Source organism: Rana temporaria, chromosome 3 (assembly GCF_905171775.1).
Source record: "Rana temporaria chromosome 3, aRanTem1.1, whole genome shotgun sequence".
Classification (NCBI taxonomy): Eukaryota; Metazoa; Chordata; class Amphibia; order Anura; family Ranidae; genus Rana; species Rana temporaria.
In genome coordinates this window covers 140,561,244-140,581,482 of record NC_053491.1, presented here as the reverse complement: position 1 = coordinate 140,581,482, position 20,239 = coordinate 140,561,244, and the positions used below count along the sequence as shown (strand labels likewise).

General features: G+C 49.2%; 1 protein-coding gene across 1 annotated transcript in view; it reads left to right on the top strand.

Annotated features, from left to right (window-relative positions):
* Positions 1-19,443, top strand: part of SYPL1 (synaptophysin like 1) — a 69,236-nt gene extending 49,793 nt beyond the window's left edge. Inside the window, exon 5 of the mRNA XM_040343525.1 lies at positions 18,832-19,443. Within this exon, the coding sequence (XP_040199459.1) occupies positions 18,832-18,957 (126 nt within the window). The 3' untranslated portion in view covers positions 18,958-19,443. The remainder of the gene's footprint in view (positions 1-18,831) is intronic.
* Positions 19,444-20,239: the final 796 nt, after the last annotated feature.

Sequence of the window (20,239 nt, the reverse complement as noted above, 5' to 3'; positions counted from 1 at the left end):
TTTTTTAACATCAATGACAGGTCGACTTTCTTGCTGATGAATGCAAATGTTTCTCCAGTATTTTTTGATAACATACTCCATTCATCTTGCCAACAATTTTGACCAAATTTCCTGTGCCTTTTTGTCGCTCGCACATCCCCAAAACATCAGTGATCCACCTCCGTACCTTTCATCATAGGCCTTGTTGACTCCTCTCCAAATGTAGAGTGTGTGGTTTTGACCACAAAAGCTAAATTTTGGTCTTGTCACTCCAAATGTCTTTGTTGTGCTAAAAGGTTTGAGTCTTATCTCTGTGCTGTTTGGCATATTGTAAGCTTTGTGATATTTGAGTAGTAATGGCTTTCTTCTGGCGATTTGACAATGCAGCCCATCTTTCTTCAAGTGCCTCCTTATTGTGCATCTTGAAACGGCCACACCATATGTTTTCAGAGAGTCCTGTATTTCACCTGAAGTTATTTGTGGATTTTTCTTTGCATTCCGAACAATTTTCCTGGCAGTTGTGGCTGAAATTTTAGTTGGTCTACCTGACTATGGTTTGGTTCCAACAAAACCCCTCATTTTCCATTTCTTAATTAAAGTTTGAACACTGCTGATTGGCATTCTCAGTTCCTTGGATATCTTGTTTTGGGTCTGCAGGCTTCTGGGCCCCAAAAACAGTCACGGGCCACGGAAACCAATATCGGTCAATTTTTTTTTTTATGTTATTTTTTTTTTTTTAAATGCTAATATCGGTCCGCAATATTTGGCCGTCCCGTGTTTTTTTTTTTTTTTTTTTTTTTTTAACCTTGTAGCCCTCCTTCCTCTTTCCCTTCGGGTTTCTCTGAATCCATACTCTTCTTTTATTTATTTTTTTCTCTTCCGTTCATAGACGGACACATCATCCTTTTGACAGTAGGGTTATATCCGCTTCCCTTTAGGAGAGTTTAGGCAGGAAAAAAAGCACTTTTAGGTGTTAACACATTTCTCAGTGCAGCTCCTCCCAGGCGGCGTGGCCCCCCGGGTATAACCCACCACCTGCTCTAGCAGCCTCAGTTTTTTCCTGCCTAACAGGAGAGGTCGGGCACTTCTAGAGTCCTGTACTCTGGAGATTTTTTTCTTGCGATTTTTCTCGCTTTTTATTATTTTGTTCCTGCATTTTTGAATCCTGTGATTCTTCTATCAACAGCCGACTGGGTGACAGGCTGAGTCTTGACTCTTGTAGTCCCCCCATGTTCGGCCATCGAGCGTGTGCCGGCCCTTAGCTCAGCTTTGGGACGTCCACGACAGGCTCCGTTGCTCCAGGGGAGGCCGGGGGAACTTCGGTTCTAGGGCACGCAAGTGACCGGTCTTTTATGGCTTTGTCACAGTGTGTCTGGCCGACAGCCATGCCGTTTAGCGGACGTTGGTTCTGTCTGGGATACCTCCAGCCGGTGGTCGCAGGACAGGTAAGTAGTGGCCCCTTGCTCAGGTAAGTGGTCTGGCTGGAATTTTCCCCTGGGAGGTCGACTGAGGGCTTGCCCTGCTTTCCTCTCTCCCTTATTTCCTCTCCCTTATTTCCTCTCCCTCCTTTCCCATTTGGGTAGCGGCTGTGAGGTTTTTTTTTCTGGGGTTTCTGATACACCTGGGTTTGTGTGCATATCGGGGGCTGAGTGTTCACTGCAGGGGCTGTGTGTGTGTTCACTACAGGGCCTTTTTGTGTGCTATGGTGACTTTGTGCTGTACTGTTTTTGTCTTCCGTTCATAGACGGACACAGCCTTCTTTGACATTAGGGTTATGCTTCTTCCTACCAGGAGAGTTTAGGCAGAATTTAACAGCACTTAAAGTGTTAAAACCTTTCCTTCGTTCCGCTCCTCCAGGCATAACCCACACCCTGCTCTAGGAGCCTCAGTCTTTTTCTGCCTAACGACAGGAGAGTCAGGCCCTCTCTGGAGTTCCTGTACTCTGGATTTTTTTTTCTGGCTATTTATTTATTCATTTATTTTATTTTTTTTCTCACTTTTTTATTTTTTTGTTCCTGCATTTTTTAATCCTGCGATTCTTCTATCAACAGCCGACTGGGTGACAGGCTGGGTCCTCGACCCTTGTAGGTCCCCCCATGTTCAGCCATCGAGCGTGTGCCGGCCCTTAGCTCAGCTTTGGGACGTCCACGACAGGGTGGCCGGGGAACTTCGGTTCTAGGGCTCACATATGACCGGTCTCTATGGCTGTGTCATAGTGTGTCTGGCCGACAGCCATGCCGTTTACGGACGTTGGTTCTGTCTGGGATACCTCCAGCCGGGTAGTCGCAGGACGGGTAAGTAGTGGCCCCTTACTCAGGTAAGTGGCCTGGCTGGAATGTTTCCCTGGGGAGGTCGACTGAGGGTCCGCCCTGCTTTCCTCTCTCCCCTTCCTCTCCCTCCTTCCCCTGACTGGGTGGTGGCTGTGAAGGGGGGCCTCCTGGGTTTTCTTTATTACCACCGGGGCCCGTGTGTTGTTGGGGGACTGTGTTGTTACTCTGGGGGGTGCTGCTGTGTTGTATGAGGTGATTTTTACCTCAGATGGCGGCCATCTTGGAAATCTCTTGGTCTCTTGTGACAGTTTTTAGTGCTGTGAAACGCTGTAATCCTTCCCTGAGGTGACAGACACAGCACAGCCTCTGGTCTCTTGTGATGATTCTTCCCTGAGGTGACAGACACATCACAGCCAGCACATCAGAGCACACCTCAGGTTTTCAGCTCTCTGCAGCTGGGTGGGGTGGTGAGTACCAGGGGCCCCCATGCTCTGCATTAGCTGCAAGGAGGTGACCAGTGGGGATTTTTTGTCCTGCCTTGCAGGGTGGGTGACTCAGCACTGGCGCTATGGAACCTGAGCCAGGTCTCCCTCTCCACTAGGCCTGAGTTAACCCTTAGCGCCCCTTCCCCTGCCACATCTGTTATGTTGGCTGTCCTGGGTTTCTTGCCAGGTTTGAAGCAGCTAGTGCCCGGATGGGGGGTTAAAAAGCGCCCCCTCCCTGAGCCTGCTTCTGGGGATGTCTCTGACATGGAATCTGGTTCTGGTATGTCAGAGGCTGCGGGCTTGACCCACATGGATAGTGAGGATGTCTATGCTGCAGTGTCAGTTGCTGGCGAGATTTTGTTGGAGCTCTTGTTTCTGCGGTGCGTGGGACTCTAAAAATTGAGGTTTTAGCGGAAACACCACCGTGTCAGTACCTTTTGGGATTCCGCAGACCGCCACGCACCGCTGAAGTGTTTCCTTGTGTTCCTTATTTGGACAATATGTTATGCAAGGAATGGGATGCACCGCATAAAGTTTGTCAAACTTTGCAACCCGTTACCCCCTTGAGGGGGACTTAAAAAAAAAAGTGTCTCTCCTCCGCCAGTGGACCCCCTATGTCCAGACTGAGCAGGGCCGCCACATTGCCTTTGGAAGGGGCTCCTGCGTTTCAGGATCCGCTGATAGGAGAGTGCAGGCCGTGGCCCGCTCCCTATTCACGGTGGTGGGTTTGGCGGTGAGGCCGGCTATGGCTGGGCCCCGACTGACAGGACGAAGCTCCTGCTGCAGGAGCTGGAAGAAGGGGACGCTTCTGAGTCCTCTAGGGACCTGGCTGAACGATTAGTTCAGGGTCAGAAGTTTCTCTGCGAGGCGGCCATGGATACGTTCCGGGGCTTCCGTCTATGCAGGGTTCTGCGCCGCCTTGTGTGGCTGAAGAGCTGGTCTGCGGACTAGTCCTCTAAGGAGGCCTTGGTGATGGCCTTTAAGGGTGAACGGTCCTTTTGGGACTTCCCTGGATGGCATCATTGTGGATGCCACGGGTGGTAAGCGCATGCCCACAGTCAGGGAAGGGCTAGGGACCTCGCCCTGTGCAAGGACCCTCCTTGACTACCTCCGAGCGTTTTTTCGCCCGCCCTGTGCAGTGGGGGGTAGGTCTACATGGTGCTTAAATCCCCGCCGCGGGGTAGCAGCGCACCTGATGCCGCATGCCTAACAAGTCTGCGGACGTACCTGCTTCCGCCTGTAGGTCTGCTCCTGCCCGTCTCTCGGGTGGGAGACTGGCTTCGCACGTTAATGGCTCGGTGGAGGTCTCTCCTCTCCGACCGTTGGGGTACAAGATTGAGTTTCTCTCTTGTCTGCCATACAGGTTTTTTCCCTCCGGCCTCCTCCGGTTCGCCGGTTGGCTCTGTCAGGGGCTGTCCAGGATCTTCTCGTCAGGGGAGTGATTGTACCAGTTCCCTCATTGGAACGGTCTCAGGGGTTTTACTTCATTCTGTTTGTGTCCCCATGGAGGATGGGGCCCGGTCAATCCTGGGCCTCAAGTCCCTTGTTTGTTTTGTCAAGGTGCAAACTTTCAGGTGGTGTCGATTCGCTTGGTAATAGCGGCACTCCATCAGGGGGATTTTTTTCTGGCATCCTTGGATGTCATGAACGTGTACCTACATGTTCGCGTATCCTCAAAGCTCAGAGTTTGTGCTTTGCGGTCGGGGGGGACCTTTTTCAATTGGTGTCCTTCCCATTCGGCGGGTTTTCGCCAAGGTGCTCGTCCCGATACTGGCCCGGCTGTGTCAGCGGGGGTTTGTTATCATGGGATGTCTGGACGACATTCTCCTTCGAGCTTCTTCGAGCTCTGCATTGGTGGAGCCGTGTCTATCACGTGTTACCTGGGCTAGTCCTGGATTCCGCCGGGGCGGGAGTGTTTTTCTCCTAACGGACAAACTTCAGACTCTGCTATCTGCTGTGCAGCAGTTGCCGACCCAGAAGCGGTCATTTCTGCAGGAAGGTTCTGGGTCCATTGGTGGCCTCGTTCGAGGCGGTTCCGTATGTCCAATTCCACGCCAGGGTACTAAGGAGGGAATTGCTGTCACGATGGGACTAGCTTCCGTCATCTCTGGATTGCCAGATTCAATTGAGTCCTCTGATCATGTCTCCCCTGGTGTGGTGGCTGGCGTTTCCGGTGCTTCGGGCCGGAAAGTCGTTTTTTTCTGCAGGCCACTGGACAGTGGTCACGACGGATGCCAGCTTCTCCGGTTGGGGAGGGGCGCTTGGGGCACCCAGTTAGCCCAGGGGCACTGGACTCAGGTGGAATCCTGCCTACTGATCAACGTTCTGGAGCTCCGAGCAATCAAGCGTTGCCTTGCCAGGTGGTCCCTGGATCCACAGGGCTGACAGGTCAGGATCCTGTCCGATGACGCCACGGCCGTGGCATAGGTTGATCATCAGGGAGGCACACGGGTTTCTGTTGCAGCGACGGGGGTCGCGCACATCCTTTCGGTGGGCCGAAGGGTCCATTCCGGCTCTATCGGCCGGTTACATTCCGGGAATACGGAATTGGCTAGCCGACTACCTAAGTCGCACTGCACTGGGCCAAGGAGAGTGGTCTCTCCACCCGCAGGTGTTTTCGGGGTCTGTGCCGAAAGTGGGGCACTCCGGACGTGGACCTTCTAGCGTCCCGTCTCTATCGGTAGGTGCCACGGTTCGTGGCCAGGTTTAAGGACCCGTGGGCGGACGCGTTAGGTGCGTTGGTGACTCCTTGGGGTCACTGTCGCCTACTTTACACCTTCCCTCCTCGGAAGCTTCTTCCCCGCCTGCTGCGCAGAGTGGAAGCTGTAGGGATTCTGGTACGCGGACCTGATGCGTCTGGTGGTAGACGCCCCCTAGCGTCTTCCCCTGGGAATTGATCTTGTTACAGGGTCCGATCTTCCACCCTGTTTCACAGCCACCGGCCTTAGCGGCGTGGCTGTTGAGAGCCAGGGGCTTAGGGACCGAGGCCTATGGGCTCGGTGGTCTCTGCCGTGCTGCGTGCACGGAAGTCTACCTCACGTAGGTTTTTTCCTCATACATGGAAGGCCTACGTCTGTGTGTGGGGAGATGAACTGGCACTCTCGTACATGCGTGGTGTACAGGGTTCTGCTGTCTTTGCAGCAGGGTGTGGTTCAGGCTCCCGCCTTACGTACTGTGAGGAGCCAGATTTCTGCTCTGGCTGTTTTTACTTGCAGCGACCCTTGGCGTTGCACTCCTGGGTGCGTACGTTGGGTCAGGGGGTCTGGCAGGTGGCCCCTCCGGTGCGCCCTCCATTACCCCCATGGGACTTGAATTTAGTCCTTTCGGTGCTTCGGGATGCTCCCTTTGAGGACATTCGGGAGGTTTTTTGGTTTATTGTCACAAAAGGTGATTTTATTTCTGGTAGCAATTACCTCGATCAGACGTGTGTCTGTCTGATCTGGCGGCCTTGTCTTGCAAGGCTCCCTGCTTGGTCATCCGTAAGGATGAGGTGGTGCTGCGGCCGCAGCCGTTTTTTCTCCCTAAGGTCGTTTCGGCTTTTCACTTTGATGTGGACATTGTTCTTCCATCCTTATGTCTTTGGCCGAAATGCCAGGAGGCGGCCACTTTGCATCCTCTGGATGTGGTTCGGGCCCTACAAGTGTACTTATGTTACAGTTCCGTTCCGGAAGTCGGGCTCACTGTTCGTGTCGGTGGCTGGCCCTACAAGAGGGCCTGGCAGTCTCGTCGGCCACCGTTCCTAGGTGGTTCCGACGGATTGTGCTTCAGGCCTATGCCCTGAAGGGGCGTGCGCCCCCCTTTCGGGTTATGGCGCATTCGACCAGGGCGATCGGGGCCTCTTGGGTTTTCCGGCATGCCTCTGCTTGCCTCTGTGTTACAGCGGTGTTAGGATGCATCCTGGTCGTCAATCCACGCTGTTTCAAAGTCTTACAAGGTGGATGTGGGTGCATCTTTTGATGCCTTCCTCAGCCGCAGGTGTTACGGGCGGCAGTTTATGGTTGGAGTTTTTCCGTTGAGCAAATCCGGTTTTTGTTTGGGGTGTAACCTGGTTTGCTGTGTTACTTTCCCACCCCTCAAATTTTTTGACACTGCTTAAGGACGTCCCTAAGGTCAATGAAGGCTGTGTCCGTCTATGAACGAAAGAAAAAATAGGATTTTTGTACTCACCGTAAAATCCATTTCTCTGAGTTCATAGACTGACACAGCACCCACCCCTCCTTTGTTTGTACTGCTTGTTACGAACTGAGGCTGCTAGAGCAGGGTGTGGGTTATGCCTGGGGGAGCCACGCCCCCTGGGAGGAGTGGCACGAAGGAAAGGTTTTTAACACCTTAAGTGCTGTAGAATTCTGCCTAGATCTCCTGGTAGGAAGAAGCATAACCCTAAGGTCAATGAAGGCTGTGTCCGTCTATGAACTCAGAGAAATGGTACAAAAATCCTATTTTTACGGCGAGTACAAAAATCCTATTTTTTGCTGTTTCATTGCCTTTTTAAATGCGCAACGGCCGCCATTTTGTCGGAGTCCCACTTTACATAGCTCGGTGGCCATTTTCTTGTGGTCCAGGGCTGTTTTTTACACATTCGGTGGCCATCTTAGAAATCGTTTGGCCGATTTAGCAATGCAGAAATGACACGAATCTACCAGACGCAGCACAGCCGACTTCTCTGCACACTTAGGCTTCTCTCAGACCGCGCGGCACATGGGTGAGGTAGTGAGTTTCTCTGGGGGCCCCCATACTCTGTAAGGCCGGGAGGTGACCGTGGGTGACTCTGCTTTGCTGTTAGGGGACACAGCGAGGGGGGCATTGGGAGGCCTGGACAGGTACTTCTCCCCTGTAAGCCTGTGTTAACCCTTGCTGCCCCTGCCACATCTGCTATGCAATGTCAAGCAATGTGTCTCTGAATAGAAGCACTAACAGCGCTAAGGTGACTAATTAAACCTGTAATTAACCTTCTGCTAAATTAGTCTCACTGAGTGAGGATGAATGCAATGTGTATGACCACAAAATGAAATAGGTTTAAAATATAAAATCATGTGAACCAAAAGGAATAAAAATGCATAAAGTCCATTCACAGAAAAAACTGTATAAAGTCTCTTAAACCGATGTATTTCATAAAATCCTTGAAACTTCCAATTGTAAAATAATCTTCATACCGGGTCTCCCTTAGGAGTTCTACTCACCAGATGCCTATGGTGTGTTCAGCATTAAGAACTCCTTGCTCATACTGGGATTCCTTTCAATGGATTGCCTTAAAAGTCTCCTCAATCTTCCAAAAATATCTCCTTCCTCCTGTTGTCACCGTATCTCAGTAGGTTTGGTATAGGTCATAAATGAGGGAGTGTTTCATTTAAGGCAAGTGAAAAGACATATAGTGTAATACTGTTTTTTATTGAGAACCATGCCCCATAAAAATATATATATGCTTACAAATGTTGAAGATAAAATACAGCACATCAAACGTAGTGAACTGCAGCTCTCGTCCGCTCTAGGTGCACAGTCAGCTCAGCTCCAGCTAACAGGCTCCCAGTTCAGTGTGAACGCTGTGTGTAGTGGAAGAAGCACGTCGTGTAGCCACGCCCTGACGCGTTTCGTGATTGGCTCACGTCTTCAGAAGGCGTCTGCTATGCAATGTCGGTGAAATATTTTTCTCGCCAGTTTGAAGCGACTATTGGCCGGATGGGGGGTATATTAGCGCCCCCCTCCCTGGCCTGCTTATGGGGATATCTCTGACACTGTATTGTCGGCTGATGCGGGCTTAACCCACGCGCAACGGTGATGTTTGTAAATGTTGGAGCAATTTTTTCTGCAGGCGTGATACTCAGTACTTGAGGATGGAGCGGGGGCATCTGCTGTGCCAGTCCTTTTTGGGTCCCGCAAACCGCCACGCACTGACAATGCTTTCCTTGTGGTCCTTTTTTTTGGGGACAGTAAGGAATGGGATACGCCGCAGAGAGTTTTTGCTTGCGACCCGTTATCCCTTTGTGGAGGACCTTTTTAGTAAAGTGGGTCTCTCCTCCGTCCGTGGACCGTCCCGTGTCCAGGTGAGCTAGCCACCATGTGAATGGGGCTCCTGCCTTTTGAGGACCCCGCGGATGGGAGAATGGAGGCTGTGGCCCGCTCCATCTTATCGGTAGGGGGTTCGGCTGTGAGACCGGTTTTTGGCCGGAGCTCTGGTGTCACGGACTCTGACTGTACGGGCATCTTTTTTTGCTGCAGGATGCTTCCGAGACCTGCAAGGACCTGCTGAACAATTAGTTTGGGGTCTTAGAATGTGTCTGTGAGTCGGTCCTGGTTACGCTCTTGCTTTCCAGGGCTTCCGCCTATACGGTGGTACTGTGCCGCCTTGTGTGGCTGATGTGCTGGTCTGCCGACTAGTCCTCAAAGAAGGCCTTGGTGGGTGGCCTTTTAAGGGTGAACGGTCCTTTTGGGACTTCCCTGAATGGCATCATTGAGGATGCCACGGGTGGTAAGAGCATGCTGTTTCCACAGTCTGGAAAGGGCTAGGGACCTCGCCATGTGCAAGGACCCTACTTTACTACCCCCAAGCATTTTTTTCGCCAACCCTGTGCAGTGGGGGAAGGTTTACAAGGTGCTAAGACCCCCGCTGTGGGGCAGCTGGGCAACTGGTACCGCAGGCCCAACAAGTCTGCGGACATACCTGCTTTCGCCTGAAGGTCTGCCCCAGCCCGTGTCTCGGGTGGGGGACTGGCTTCGCAAATTCGCGGCTAGGTGGAGGTCTCTCCTCTCCGACCGTTGGGGTTGCAAAGTGGTTTCCTCTGGGTACAAGATAGTTTCTCTCGTCTACCAAACGGGTTTTTTCCCTCTGGCTTCCTCCGGTTCGCCGGTTGGCTCTGTCAGGGGCTGTCCAGGATCTTCTGGTCAGGGGAGTGATTGTGCCAGTTCCCTCGATGGAACGGTCTCAGGGGTTTTACTCCAATCTGTTTGTAGTCCCCAAGAAGGACAGGGTCCGTCCCATCCTGGACCTCGAGGCCCTCGTTTGTTTTGTCAAAGTGCAAAATTTCAGGATGGTGTCGATTCGCTCGGTAATGGCGGCACTCCATCAGGGGGATTTTCTGGCGTCCTTGGGTGTCATGAACGCGTACCTGCATGTTCCCATATGCTCAAAGCACCAGTGATTTCTGTACTTTGCGGTCGGGGAGGACCATTTTCAATTGGTGTCCTTCCTGTTCGGCTTGGTGTCGGTCCCATGTGTTTTCTCCAAGGTGCTCGTCCCGATACTGGCCCGGCTGTGACAGCGGGGGTTTGTTATCATGTGATGTCTGGACGACATTCTCCTACGAGCTTCTTCGAACTCAGGATGGGTGGAGGACGTGTCTATCACGTGTCAGACTCTCCCAAGAGTTCGGCTGGCTTCTGTATTGTCCAGAAGTCAGTGTTGATTCTGTCTGAGGGACTGGAACACCTGGGACTAGTCCTGGATTCCGCCGGGGCGGGAGTTTTTTTCTCCTAACGAAAAAACGTCAGACTCTGCAATCTGCTGTGCAGAAGTTGCCGACCCAGAAGTGGTCATCTCTGCGATTCTGCAGGAGGGTTCTGGGTCTGTTGGTGGCCTCTTTCGAGGCGGTTCCGTATGCCCAATTCCACACCAGGGTACTACAGAGGCAACTGCTGTCGCGTTGGGACAAGCTTCCGTCATCTCTGGATTACCAGATTCAATGGAGTCAACTGGTCATGTCTCCCCTGGTGTGGTGGCTGGCGTCTCCGGTGCTTCGGGCCGGGAAGTTGTTTTCTGTCGTGCCACTGGAGAGTGGTCACGACGGATGCCAGCCTCTCCAGTTGGGGAGGGGCGTTTGGGGCACCTAGTCAGCCCAGGGATGATAGACTCAGGTGGAGTCCCGCCTACCGATCAATATTCTGGAGCTCCGAGCAATCAAGCTGTGCCTTGCCAGGTGGTCCCTGGATCTACAGGGCCGACCGGTCAGGATCCAGTCCGACAACGCCACGGCCGTGGCGTACGTCAATCATCAGGGAGGCACACGGAGTTCTGCTGCAACGACGGAGGTCGCGCACATCCTTCGGTGGGCCGAAAGGGCCGTTCCGGCTCTATCGGCCATGTACATTCCGCGAGTACGGAATTGGCAAGTCGACTTCCTAAGTCGAGCTGCACTAGACCAAGGAGAGTGGTCTCTCCACCCGCAGGGGTTTCGGGGTCTGTGCCAAAAGTGTGGCACTCCAGACGTGGACCTTCTAGCGTCCCGCCTCAACCGGAAGGTGCCACGATCGTGGCCAGGTCAAGCGACCCGTGGGCGGACGCGTCAGGCGCCTCCTTGGTCACTATCGCCTATTTTACACCTTCCTTCCTCGGAAGCTTCTTCCTTGCCAGAGTGGAAGCCGAAGAGATTCTATCAATCCTGATTGGCCGCGTCGCTCCTGGTACGCAGACCTGGTGCGTTTGGTGGCAGACGCCTCCTGGCGTCTTCTCCTGGGAGATGATCTTCTGTTACAGGGTCCGATCTTCCACCCTGTTTTACAGCCACTGGCTTTAGCGGCGTGGCTGAGAGCCAGGGGCTGAAGGATCGAGGCCTATTGGTCTCGGTGGTCTCTACCGTGCTGCCTGCACGGAAGTCTACCTCACGTGGGATTTACCTTCATACGTGGAAGGCCTACATCTCTGTGTGTGAGGTGATGAAATGGCAAACAACAACTAACAACAAAAACCTGGGGAATGCCCAGGGAAAAACCAAGCCTACTTACCGACCAGCTAGCAGACAACCAATTAACCTGTCTAACACTATGCGTTAAAAACAGGGGTCTAGTCCGTACGCATTTGCAAACGCATGCGTGAGCCACAGAGCCGCGCCAAGGCACCCTGTAATATCTGTGGTCCTAACACTAAACAATGAGTGTCCCCACAGTGGAGGCACATGCATTTTAATGGATAGATAGGGGCAGGTGGACTGAAGGGGAGCCACCCCTTCTTAAAGGTACAAGAGCACACCAAACACCCAGCATATAGCACAGTGGCTGCAAAGGTGTTGGTGCACTGCTGGACACTACAAGCACCATAGGTGAAACACAAACATGTCCACCGCCCCCATCTATAGCTGGCTATCGCAGTAAGTAGCATTGGAAGGCTAAAACAGATAACAACAAAAACCTGGGGAATGCCCAGGGAAAAACCAAGCCTACTTACCGACCAGCTAGCAGACAACCAATTAACCTGTCTAACACTATGCGTTTGCAAATGCGTGCGGACTAGACCCCTGTTTTTAACGCATAGTGTTAGACAGGTTAATTGGTTGTCTGCTAGCTGGTCGGTAAGTAGGCTTGGTTTTTCCCTGGGCATTCCCCAGGTTTTTGTTGTTATCTGTTTTAGCCTTCCAATGCTACTTACTGCGATAGCCAGCTATAGATGGTGATGAAATGGCACCCTCGTACATACACGGTGTACAGGATTCAGCTGTTTTTACAGCAGGGAGTGGATCAGGCTCTCGCCTTGAGTACGGTTAGGAGTCTGAATTCTGCTCTGGCTGTTTACATTCAGCGACCCTTGGCATCGCACTCCTTGGTGCGTATGTTTGGTCAGGGGGTCTGGCATGTGGCCCTTCCGGTGCGCCCTCCACTACCCCCATGGGACTTGAATTTAGTCCTTTCGGTGCTTCAGGATGCTCCCTTGAGGACATTCGGGAGGTTTTTTGTTGACTGTCACAAAAGGTGATTTATTTCTGGTAGCAATTACCTCGATCAGACGAGTGTCTGTCTGAACTGGCGGCCTTGTTTTGCAAGGCTCCCTACTTGGTCATCCATAAGGATGAGGTGGTGCTGCGACCGCAGCAGTCTTTTCTCCCCATGGTCGTTTTGGCTTTTCACATTAATGTGGACATTGTTCTTCCATCCTTATGTCCTCGGCCGAAATGCCAGGAGGCCACTTTACATCCTCTGGATGTGGTTCGGGCCCTACGAGTGTACTTATCTGCTACGATTCCGTTCCGGAAGTCAGACTCACTGTTCGCGTCGGTGGCTGGTCCTACAAGAGGGCCTGGCAGTCTCGTCGGCCACCATTTCTAGGTGGATCCGACTGATTGTGCTTCAGGCCTATGCCCTGAAGGGGCGTGCGCCTCCCTTTCGGGTTATGGCGCATTCGACCAGGGCGATCGGGGCCTCTTGGGCTTTCCGGCATCATGCCTCTGTGTTACAGGGGTGTAAGGCAGCGACCTGGTCGTCGATCCACACTTTTTCAAAGTGTTACTGGCGGCAGTTTATGGTTGGAGTTTCTCCGTTGAGCAACTCCGGTTTTGTTTGGGGTGTAACCTGGTTTTCTGTGTTATTTTCCCACCCCTCAAATTTTTTGACACTGCTTGGGGACGTCCCTACTGTCAAAGGATGCTGTGTCCGTCTATGAACGGAAGAGAAAATAGGATTTTTGTACTCACCGTAAAATCCATTTCTCTGAGTTCATAGACGGACACAGCACCCACCCCTCCTTTGTTTGTACTGCTTGTTACGAACTGAGGCTGCTAGAGCAGGTGGTGGGTTATACCCGGGTGGCCACGCCCCCTAGGAGGAGCTGCACCGAGGAATGTGTTGTAGTGCTTTTTTTTCTGCCTAAACTCTCCTAAAGGGAAGCGGATATAACCCTACTGTCAAAGGATGCTGTGTCCGTCTATGAATTCGGAGAAATAGATTTTACGGTGAGTACAAAAATCCTATTTTTTTGGTCATGGACCTCCTCTACTTTCTTCCCCCTCCCTCAAAAAAAAGGGGCTCACTCTACACCCCTTTTTTTGTGCTTTTAGGTTTCAAAAGGAGTTAAATTGTTCCTTTATGTGTTTTCCTCTAACCGTGTTATTAAACTCCCTGTTGGGTTTCTTTCCCAGCCTCCCCCCCCCCCCCCCCCAAATCCTTCCCTTCCTACCTCTTATGTGTTATTTTGTTTTACTCTTTTATTTAATACTTATTATTTTATTCTACAAATGTGAATATTCTCTGTGAAATTCATAAAAGTAAAAAGGGGGATTATCTTTCTACCCCTTTTCATTCCATGGCTCCATTCCTCCCTCCAGGGCACTTCCCCGGGATTGGGGGAGGCTACATTTACCCACTCAAACTCCACCGGCTCCTAGATCAATCCATGCCCACTTCGGGAGCCTAATATATCCACCCTGCCCATGTATCTTTGAATTTGTCCTGTTGGTCTCTCACTGTATGTACCCATCTCTTTGCTTCCATAATCTTCTCCATCTCCCTTTTCCATTCCCCTATCGTGGGGCATATGGATTGCTTCCAGTATCTAGGTATTAATGCCTTAGCTGCATTTAGCAAATGTGGAGTAACGCTTCTTTTATAAAATGTAATCGAGGCTGGCATCCCATGAAAGAGGAAATGTAGCGAGGAGGGTTCTATAGATCTAAGTGTTAACTTTTTTTTTTATCCAGGGTGTTATCTCTTCCCAATATTTTTTAATCTTGGGACAATACCACCATAAGTGGAGAAATTGGCCCCTCTGATTACACCCCCTCCAACATTTGGCATCTCTAGATGGCTACATCTGTGCCAGTCGAGTAGGTGTGAGGTACCATCCAGTGAGAAATTTATAGGACATCTCTTGTACATAAGAGCTTATTGAGGAATGGTGTGTTGCCTCCATCAATCTGTCCAATTGTTGTGTCGTAAAATTATGGCCCAGCTCCTTTTCCCATTCCCGTATATAGTAAGGGGTTGTGTGACCTTGGGCACTCAATTCCAACTTGTACATTTGGAATAACATGTGACCCGGTTCTCATAAGTTGACACACCCCTCTTCAAAAATGGTCAGGGGGTTTGCAGGTCTGATCTGATGTTTCCATTTGTTAAATCCTTCAATTGACCGTATATTTCCACTCTGCCATTGATATTTCCCTCAGATTCTTTATCAGGTCTCCCAATGGCAGGAGTTTCCCTTGTGGGGTCACTCCAGCACAGTTTCCCCTCCCTACCCCAACACCCTAAACTACCCCTCTCCTCTCCCGGGGGAACCAAGGGAACCCTTATAGGGGCGTAATGGGTGATATCGGGGGTGCAAACCTTCCTGTCTTGCTCATTCTATCCCATATTATCAGTGTTGTTTTAGTCAGGGGGAATACGTACTCCGATAATCCCCTATAGGTGGCTGGAATCCATGGCGCTCCTGCCAAATTCCTACCTGACAATGTTTTCTCCAGTGATACCCATTTTTTACTATTTGAATCATGGCACCAAATTATGATCAGGGCCATAGCTCGATAGTAAATACCGATATCCGGGAGGCCTAACCCTCCCTCCCCCTTGGCTGTCCCGATTAATCGGGTGATTCCCTTCTTTGGAACTGTGAACAGATTGGAGTAAATAAAGACCAAAACAGGTATGTATGTTCAATCTTGGACCTGAAAGGTCTAAACAAGTTTCTTGGGTTTCTCATATTTTCGTATGGAGTTGGTTCATTCAGTGGTGGCACCACTCAGCAGGAAGACTTTCTTGCGTCATTCGATACATCTCCATGTTCTAATTAAATTTTTTTTTCCTGCACATCAATAATTCTTGTGGTTTGTGGCGGAGGACTGGCGCTTTCAGTTTGTGGCTCTGCCTTTTGGGCTGGCCACAGCTCCTTGGGCTTTCACAAAAATGTTGCTGGCTTGTTAAGGGTTTAACGAGCATTCATCCTGGGTGTCTAGGCAACCTGTTGCTAAGAGAATAGTCAGTGCATCAGTTGTGGCAAATTGTGTCCCTCACAATTCATATGCAGGAAAGTCTTGGCTGGGTTCTTAGTGTGGAGAAATTGGTGTTGGAACCAACAAAGAGCCTGAGTATCTGGGCCTAATTCGTGACACTGTCTGACCGAAGGTGTATTTGACTTCTGAAAAAAGTCTTTATTTGAGAAATTAGGTGGTGGTACTGAGAAGTCGCAAGTCTCCTTGGATTTGTCTTTGCATGAAGCTGCTAGGTATGATGGTTGCCATGTTCAAGGCAGTTTCGGACCCTTGCAGAGAAATATGGTGTTACAGGAGGGTTCAGTCATTGGATTGCCATATGTCTGTAGGCCCCAATACACTTCAAGCTTTAAACTGGTGGATGGTTCCTCAGTCTGATGCCAATCCGACAGGATGAGGAGCAGTTCTGGGGTCCCTTTCCGTGTGGGGGACATGGTCTCCACAGGAAAGGGTTTTGCCCATCAAAGTTATGGAGCTTCGGGCAGTTCTTTTGCTGGTTTACTGGAGGAGTGCACTGCCGGGGATTCTAGTCATACAGTGCTATGACATCAACTATCGGGGCAGTACCAGAAGTCAGGGGGAGAATCAGATTTTGGTTTGGGCAAAACGTCATGATTTGCCCGCCCCTTGTCAACAGTACATATCCCAGGTGTGGAGAGCTGGCAGGCAGACTTTTGCCAGTCGCCAGCAATTGCTCCTGGGAATTGTCTCTCTTCATCCCCAAATATTCAGTGCAATTTTGCAACGTGGGGACAAACCAGGTTTGGATCGTCTAGCATCCAGGTTCAATACAAAGCTAGACAGGATTTTCTTCATGACGAGATCTGATAACTTGGGACCATTTCTTCCTAATTTATGGCTTGAACCAGGTGGGCATCGTATGCCGAGATTTTGAACTTGACAGAGGGTGTCTCTTGGGCGCATCTGGCTTGCCCTCCCGTCTCAGGGTCCAATATTGCATTTTGCTTTACGTTCACAGTGTTTAACGGCTTACTATTGAAACCCATTCCTACATATTGAAGGCCAGTGGACACCTGCAGAATACATGCTATGGCAGTTTGCAGTTACTGCTGCTTGTGGGTCTAGCTGTAGCAGGAGGATGGTGACATCAGATTACCCTACTCCTTTCCTGCTAGACCTGTACTGCTGCTGCCCAGTGTCATTTAGCAATAATTTGTTTACTGTCACAATATTTAGAGCCTGTTTTAAAAAAATATATGATAAATACCTTTTGCACACACCGCTGCCATGCGGTCACATGATCTCCCTCTTCTCTTCCCCCAATCTAAGGAGTTCAGCAGGAGGGTCTGAGATTCCCCTCCTACATCATTCAGCAGAGAGGGATCACTTGACCGCACAGCAGTGGTGTGAGAAGGTACAGTGCCTTGCGAAAGTATTCGGCCCCCTTGAACTTTGCGACCTTTTGCCACATTTCAGGCTTCAAACATAAAGATATAAAACAATTTTTTTTGAAGAATTAACAACAAGTGGGACACAATCATGAAGTGGAACGAAATTTATTGGATATTTCAAACTTTTTTAACAAATAAAAAACTGAAACATTGGGCATGCAAAACTTTTCAGTGCAGCAAACTCTCTCCAGAAGTTCAGTGAGGATCTCTGAATGATCCAATGTTGACCTAAATGACTAATGATGATAAATAGAATCCACCTGTGTGTAATCAAGTCTCTGTATAAATGCACCTGCACTGTGATAGTCTCAGAGGTCCGTTTAAAGTGCAGAGAGCATCATGAAGAACAAGGAACACACCAGGCAGGTCCGAGATACTGTTGTGGAGAAGTTTAAAGCCGGATTTGGATACAAAAAGATTTACCAAGCTTTAAACATCCCAATGAGCACTGTGCAAGCAATAATATTGAAATGGAAGGGGTATCAGACCACTGCAAATCTACAAAGACCTGGCCGTTCCTTTTAAACTTTCAGCTCATACAAGGAGAAGACTGATCAGAGAAGCAGCCAAGAGGCCCATGATCACTCTGGATGAACTGCAGAGATCTACAGCTGAGGTGGGAGACTCTGTCCATAGGACAACAATCAGTCGTATACTGCACAAATCTGGCCTTTATGGAAGAGTGGCAAGAAGAAAGCCATTTCTTAAAGATATCCATAAAAAGTGTCATTTAAAGTTTGCCACAAGCCACCTGGGAGACACACCAAACATGTGGAAAAAGGTGCTCTGGTCAGATGAAACCAAAATCGAACTTTTTGGCAACAATGCAAAATGTTATGTTTGGCGTAAAAGCAACACAGCTCATCGCCCTGAACACACCATCCCCACTGTCAAACATGGTGGTGGCAGCATCATGGTTTGGGCCTGCTTTTCTTCAGCAGGGACAGGGAAGATTGTTAAAATTGATGGGAAGATGGATGGAGCCAAATACAGGACCATTCTGGAAGAAAACCTGATGGAGTCTGCAAAAGACCTGAGACTGGGACGGAGATTTGTCTTCCAACAAGACAATGATCCAAAACATAAAGCAAAATCTTCGAAGGAATGATTCACAAATAAACCTATCCAGGTGTTAGAATGGCCAAGTCAAAGTCCAGACCTGAATCCAATCGAGAATCTGTGGAAATAACTGAAAACTGCTGTTCACAAACGCTCTCCATCCAACCTCACTGAGCTCGAGCTGTTTTGCAAGGAGGAATGGGCAAAAATTTCAGTCTCTCGATGTGCAAAACTGATAGACATACCCCAAGCGACTTGCAGCTGTAATCGCAGCAAAAGGTGGCGCTACAAAGTATTAACTTAAGGGGGCTGAATAATTTTGCACGCCCAATTTTTCAGTTCTTTATTTGTTAAAGTTTGAAATATCCGATACATTTCGTTCCACTTTATGATTGTGTCCCACTTGTTTGTTCAAAAAAAATAACAGTTTTATATCTTTATGTTTGAAGCCTGAAATGTGGCAAAAGGTCGCAAAGTTCAAGGGGGCCGAATACTTTCGCAAGGCACTGTATTTGGCATAGTTTTCAACACGGACACACCACGGTATCTTGGATCAGTAGCCATGATTACTGTGGTCCGCACACACAGGAGTGGGTGTGTGACACACAGGAACAACCAGGTATTTTACATCATAGAATGGGACAAATTACACCGCAGAAGCACTATGCTATTATCATGCTTTAGAGGAACAGGAGATGGATAGGGAGATCTATATTATAGTAATTAAATGGGGTAGGAAACTATTGCTTTATGGTAATTTTAACTGGTTGGACTCCTAGTGATCCAACTAAATAATCTAGGAAAAATGTGGAACAGTGGCTTTGCTCTTAAAAAGGGGCAGTAGAATGCAGTGACCCTTCCAAGTTGCTCTGCAAATAAGCATGTTTATCAGTAGTTGGCCAACAGTATGGTCTTTAATTTTTTGATATTTCATTTTTAGGCTTTTGGATTTCTGAATTTGATTTTGTGGGCAGGCAATGCGTGGTTTGTCTACAAGGAAACCAATCTGCACACTCCACCAACAACTTTAAGCCCTGAACAAGGACCGCCACCTTCATCAAAGTAATAAAGGATCCAGCACAGATGCCTTCTATTTTTTATTTTTTTTGCCTGTAATTTGGTGTCTTTAAATACATGAAAATGGAATTTTGCGTGTTACATTCGTAAATATGAGGTTGCTGCATGCTATTACTCATATTTTTATTTTTTGCTTAAAAGATGACCATCTCCAAAAAAAAATTGTAACTGTTAACAATGCGGTTAATGTTCACAATGCTGGTATTCAGTATATAAATATAAATCCTTTTCTTCAAATGCCTGTCTTATTTAATTTTTCCGGCATGCTGCCCGGCAGAATTGGCAGAGACAAGTTGAGATTGATGGACTTGTGTTTGATCCAAATTTGGAAGAAAACATCGGTGCTGACACAATCTGCAACTGTTTAAGCACCTCCTAGCAGTGTTTTTCTCAAACCCCTTCCACTTGCAGGATAGCTATGCCTGCATAAAAATGTGGAAAGAATTCCAAATTGAGGCCTGTAAGGAGAGAAAAATATAATATAAATACACACACCCAAATGCTAACTAAATATAATTCCCAAATTGTTGCTAGAATACAGTGTTTTTGTTGATGGTTGTCCTTTAAAAAACAAATGGCCATATGATAGGATGAAACTATATACTGTATTTGCTGGCGTATAAGACTACCTTTTACACCTAAAAAAAAATGGCCAAAAAGCAGGGGTCGTCTTATACGCCGGGTCAGCTGCTCGGATGCCTGTTGGATGTGCGGTAATACTGTATGTAGCTTTGGCTACATACAGTATGTACCGCTTAGCCAATCCCGGTGAGCGATGTATTCAAATGATTAAGCACTGAGGTACAGTGCGAAACGCGTCAGCTTTTGTTCTGATTTTTTGCTGTGGCATGTTATTTTTGTGACCAGTTTTATTAATAGGAACGTTTTTGGAGTGCGGCTGTCCCAGCTTCTTCTCTTCAACTTTGAATACAGAGCCTGCTCAGATTGGAGTATCAACCTCTGCCAATCCAAGCAGGCCTGCTTGGATTGGCTTTGAGAGTCAGAGAGGCATGGGCTGATGATGTTACAGCCTCTGCCAATCCAAGCAGGCTTTGAATTCATTAATGGAATACATTGCTCGCCGGGATTGGCTCCAGCTCCAGCAAGAAAGAAGAAGAATATGGCTCCAGAAGGAAGAAATATGAAGCGTCGGAAGGGGGGTCATCTTATACGGTGAGTACAGGCAAATAATCTTAAACTGTAAAATTAGAGGGTCGTCTTATACGCCCGGTCGCCTTATACACCGGAAAATACGGTATGTAATAGTGAAC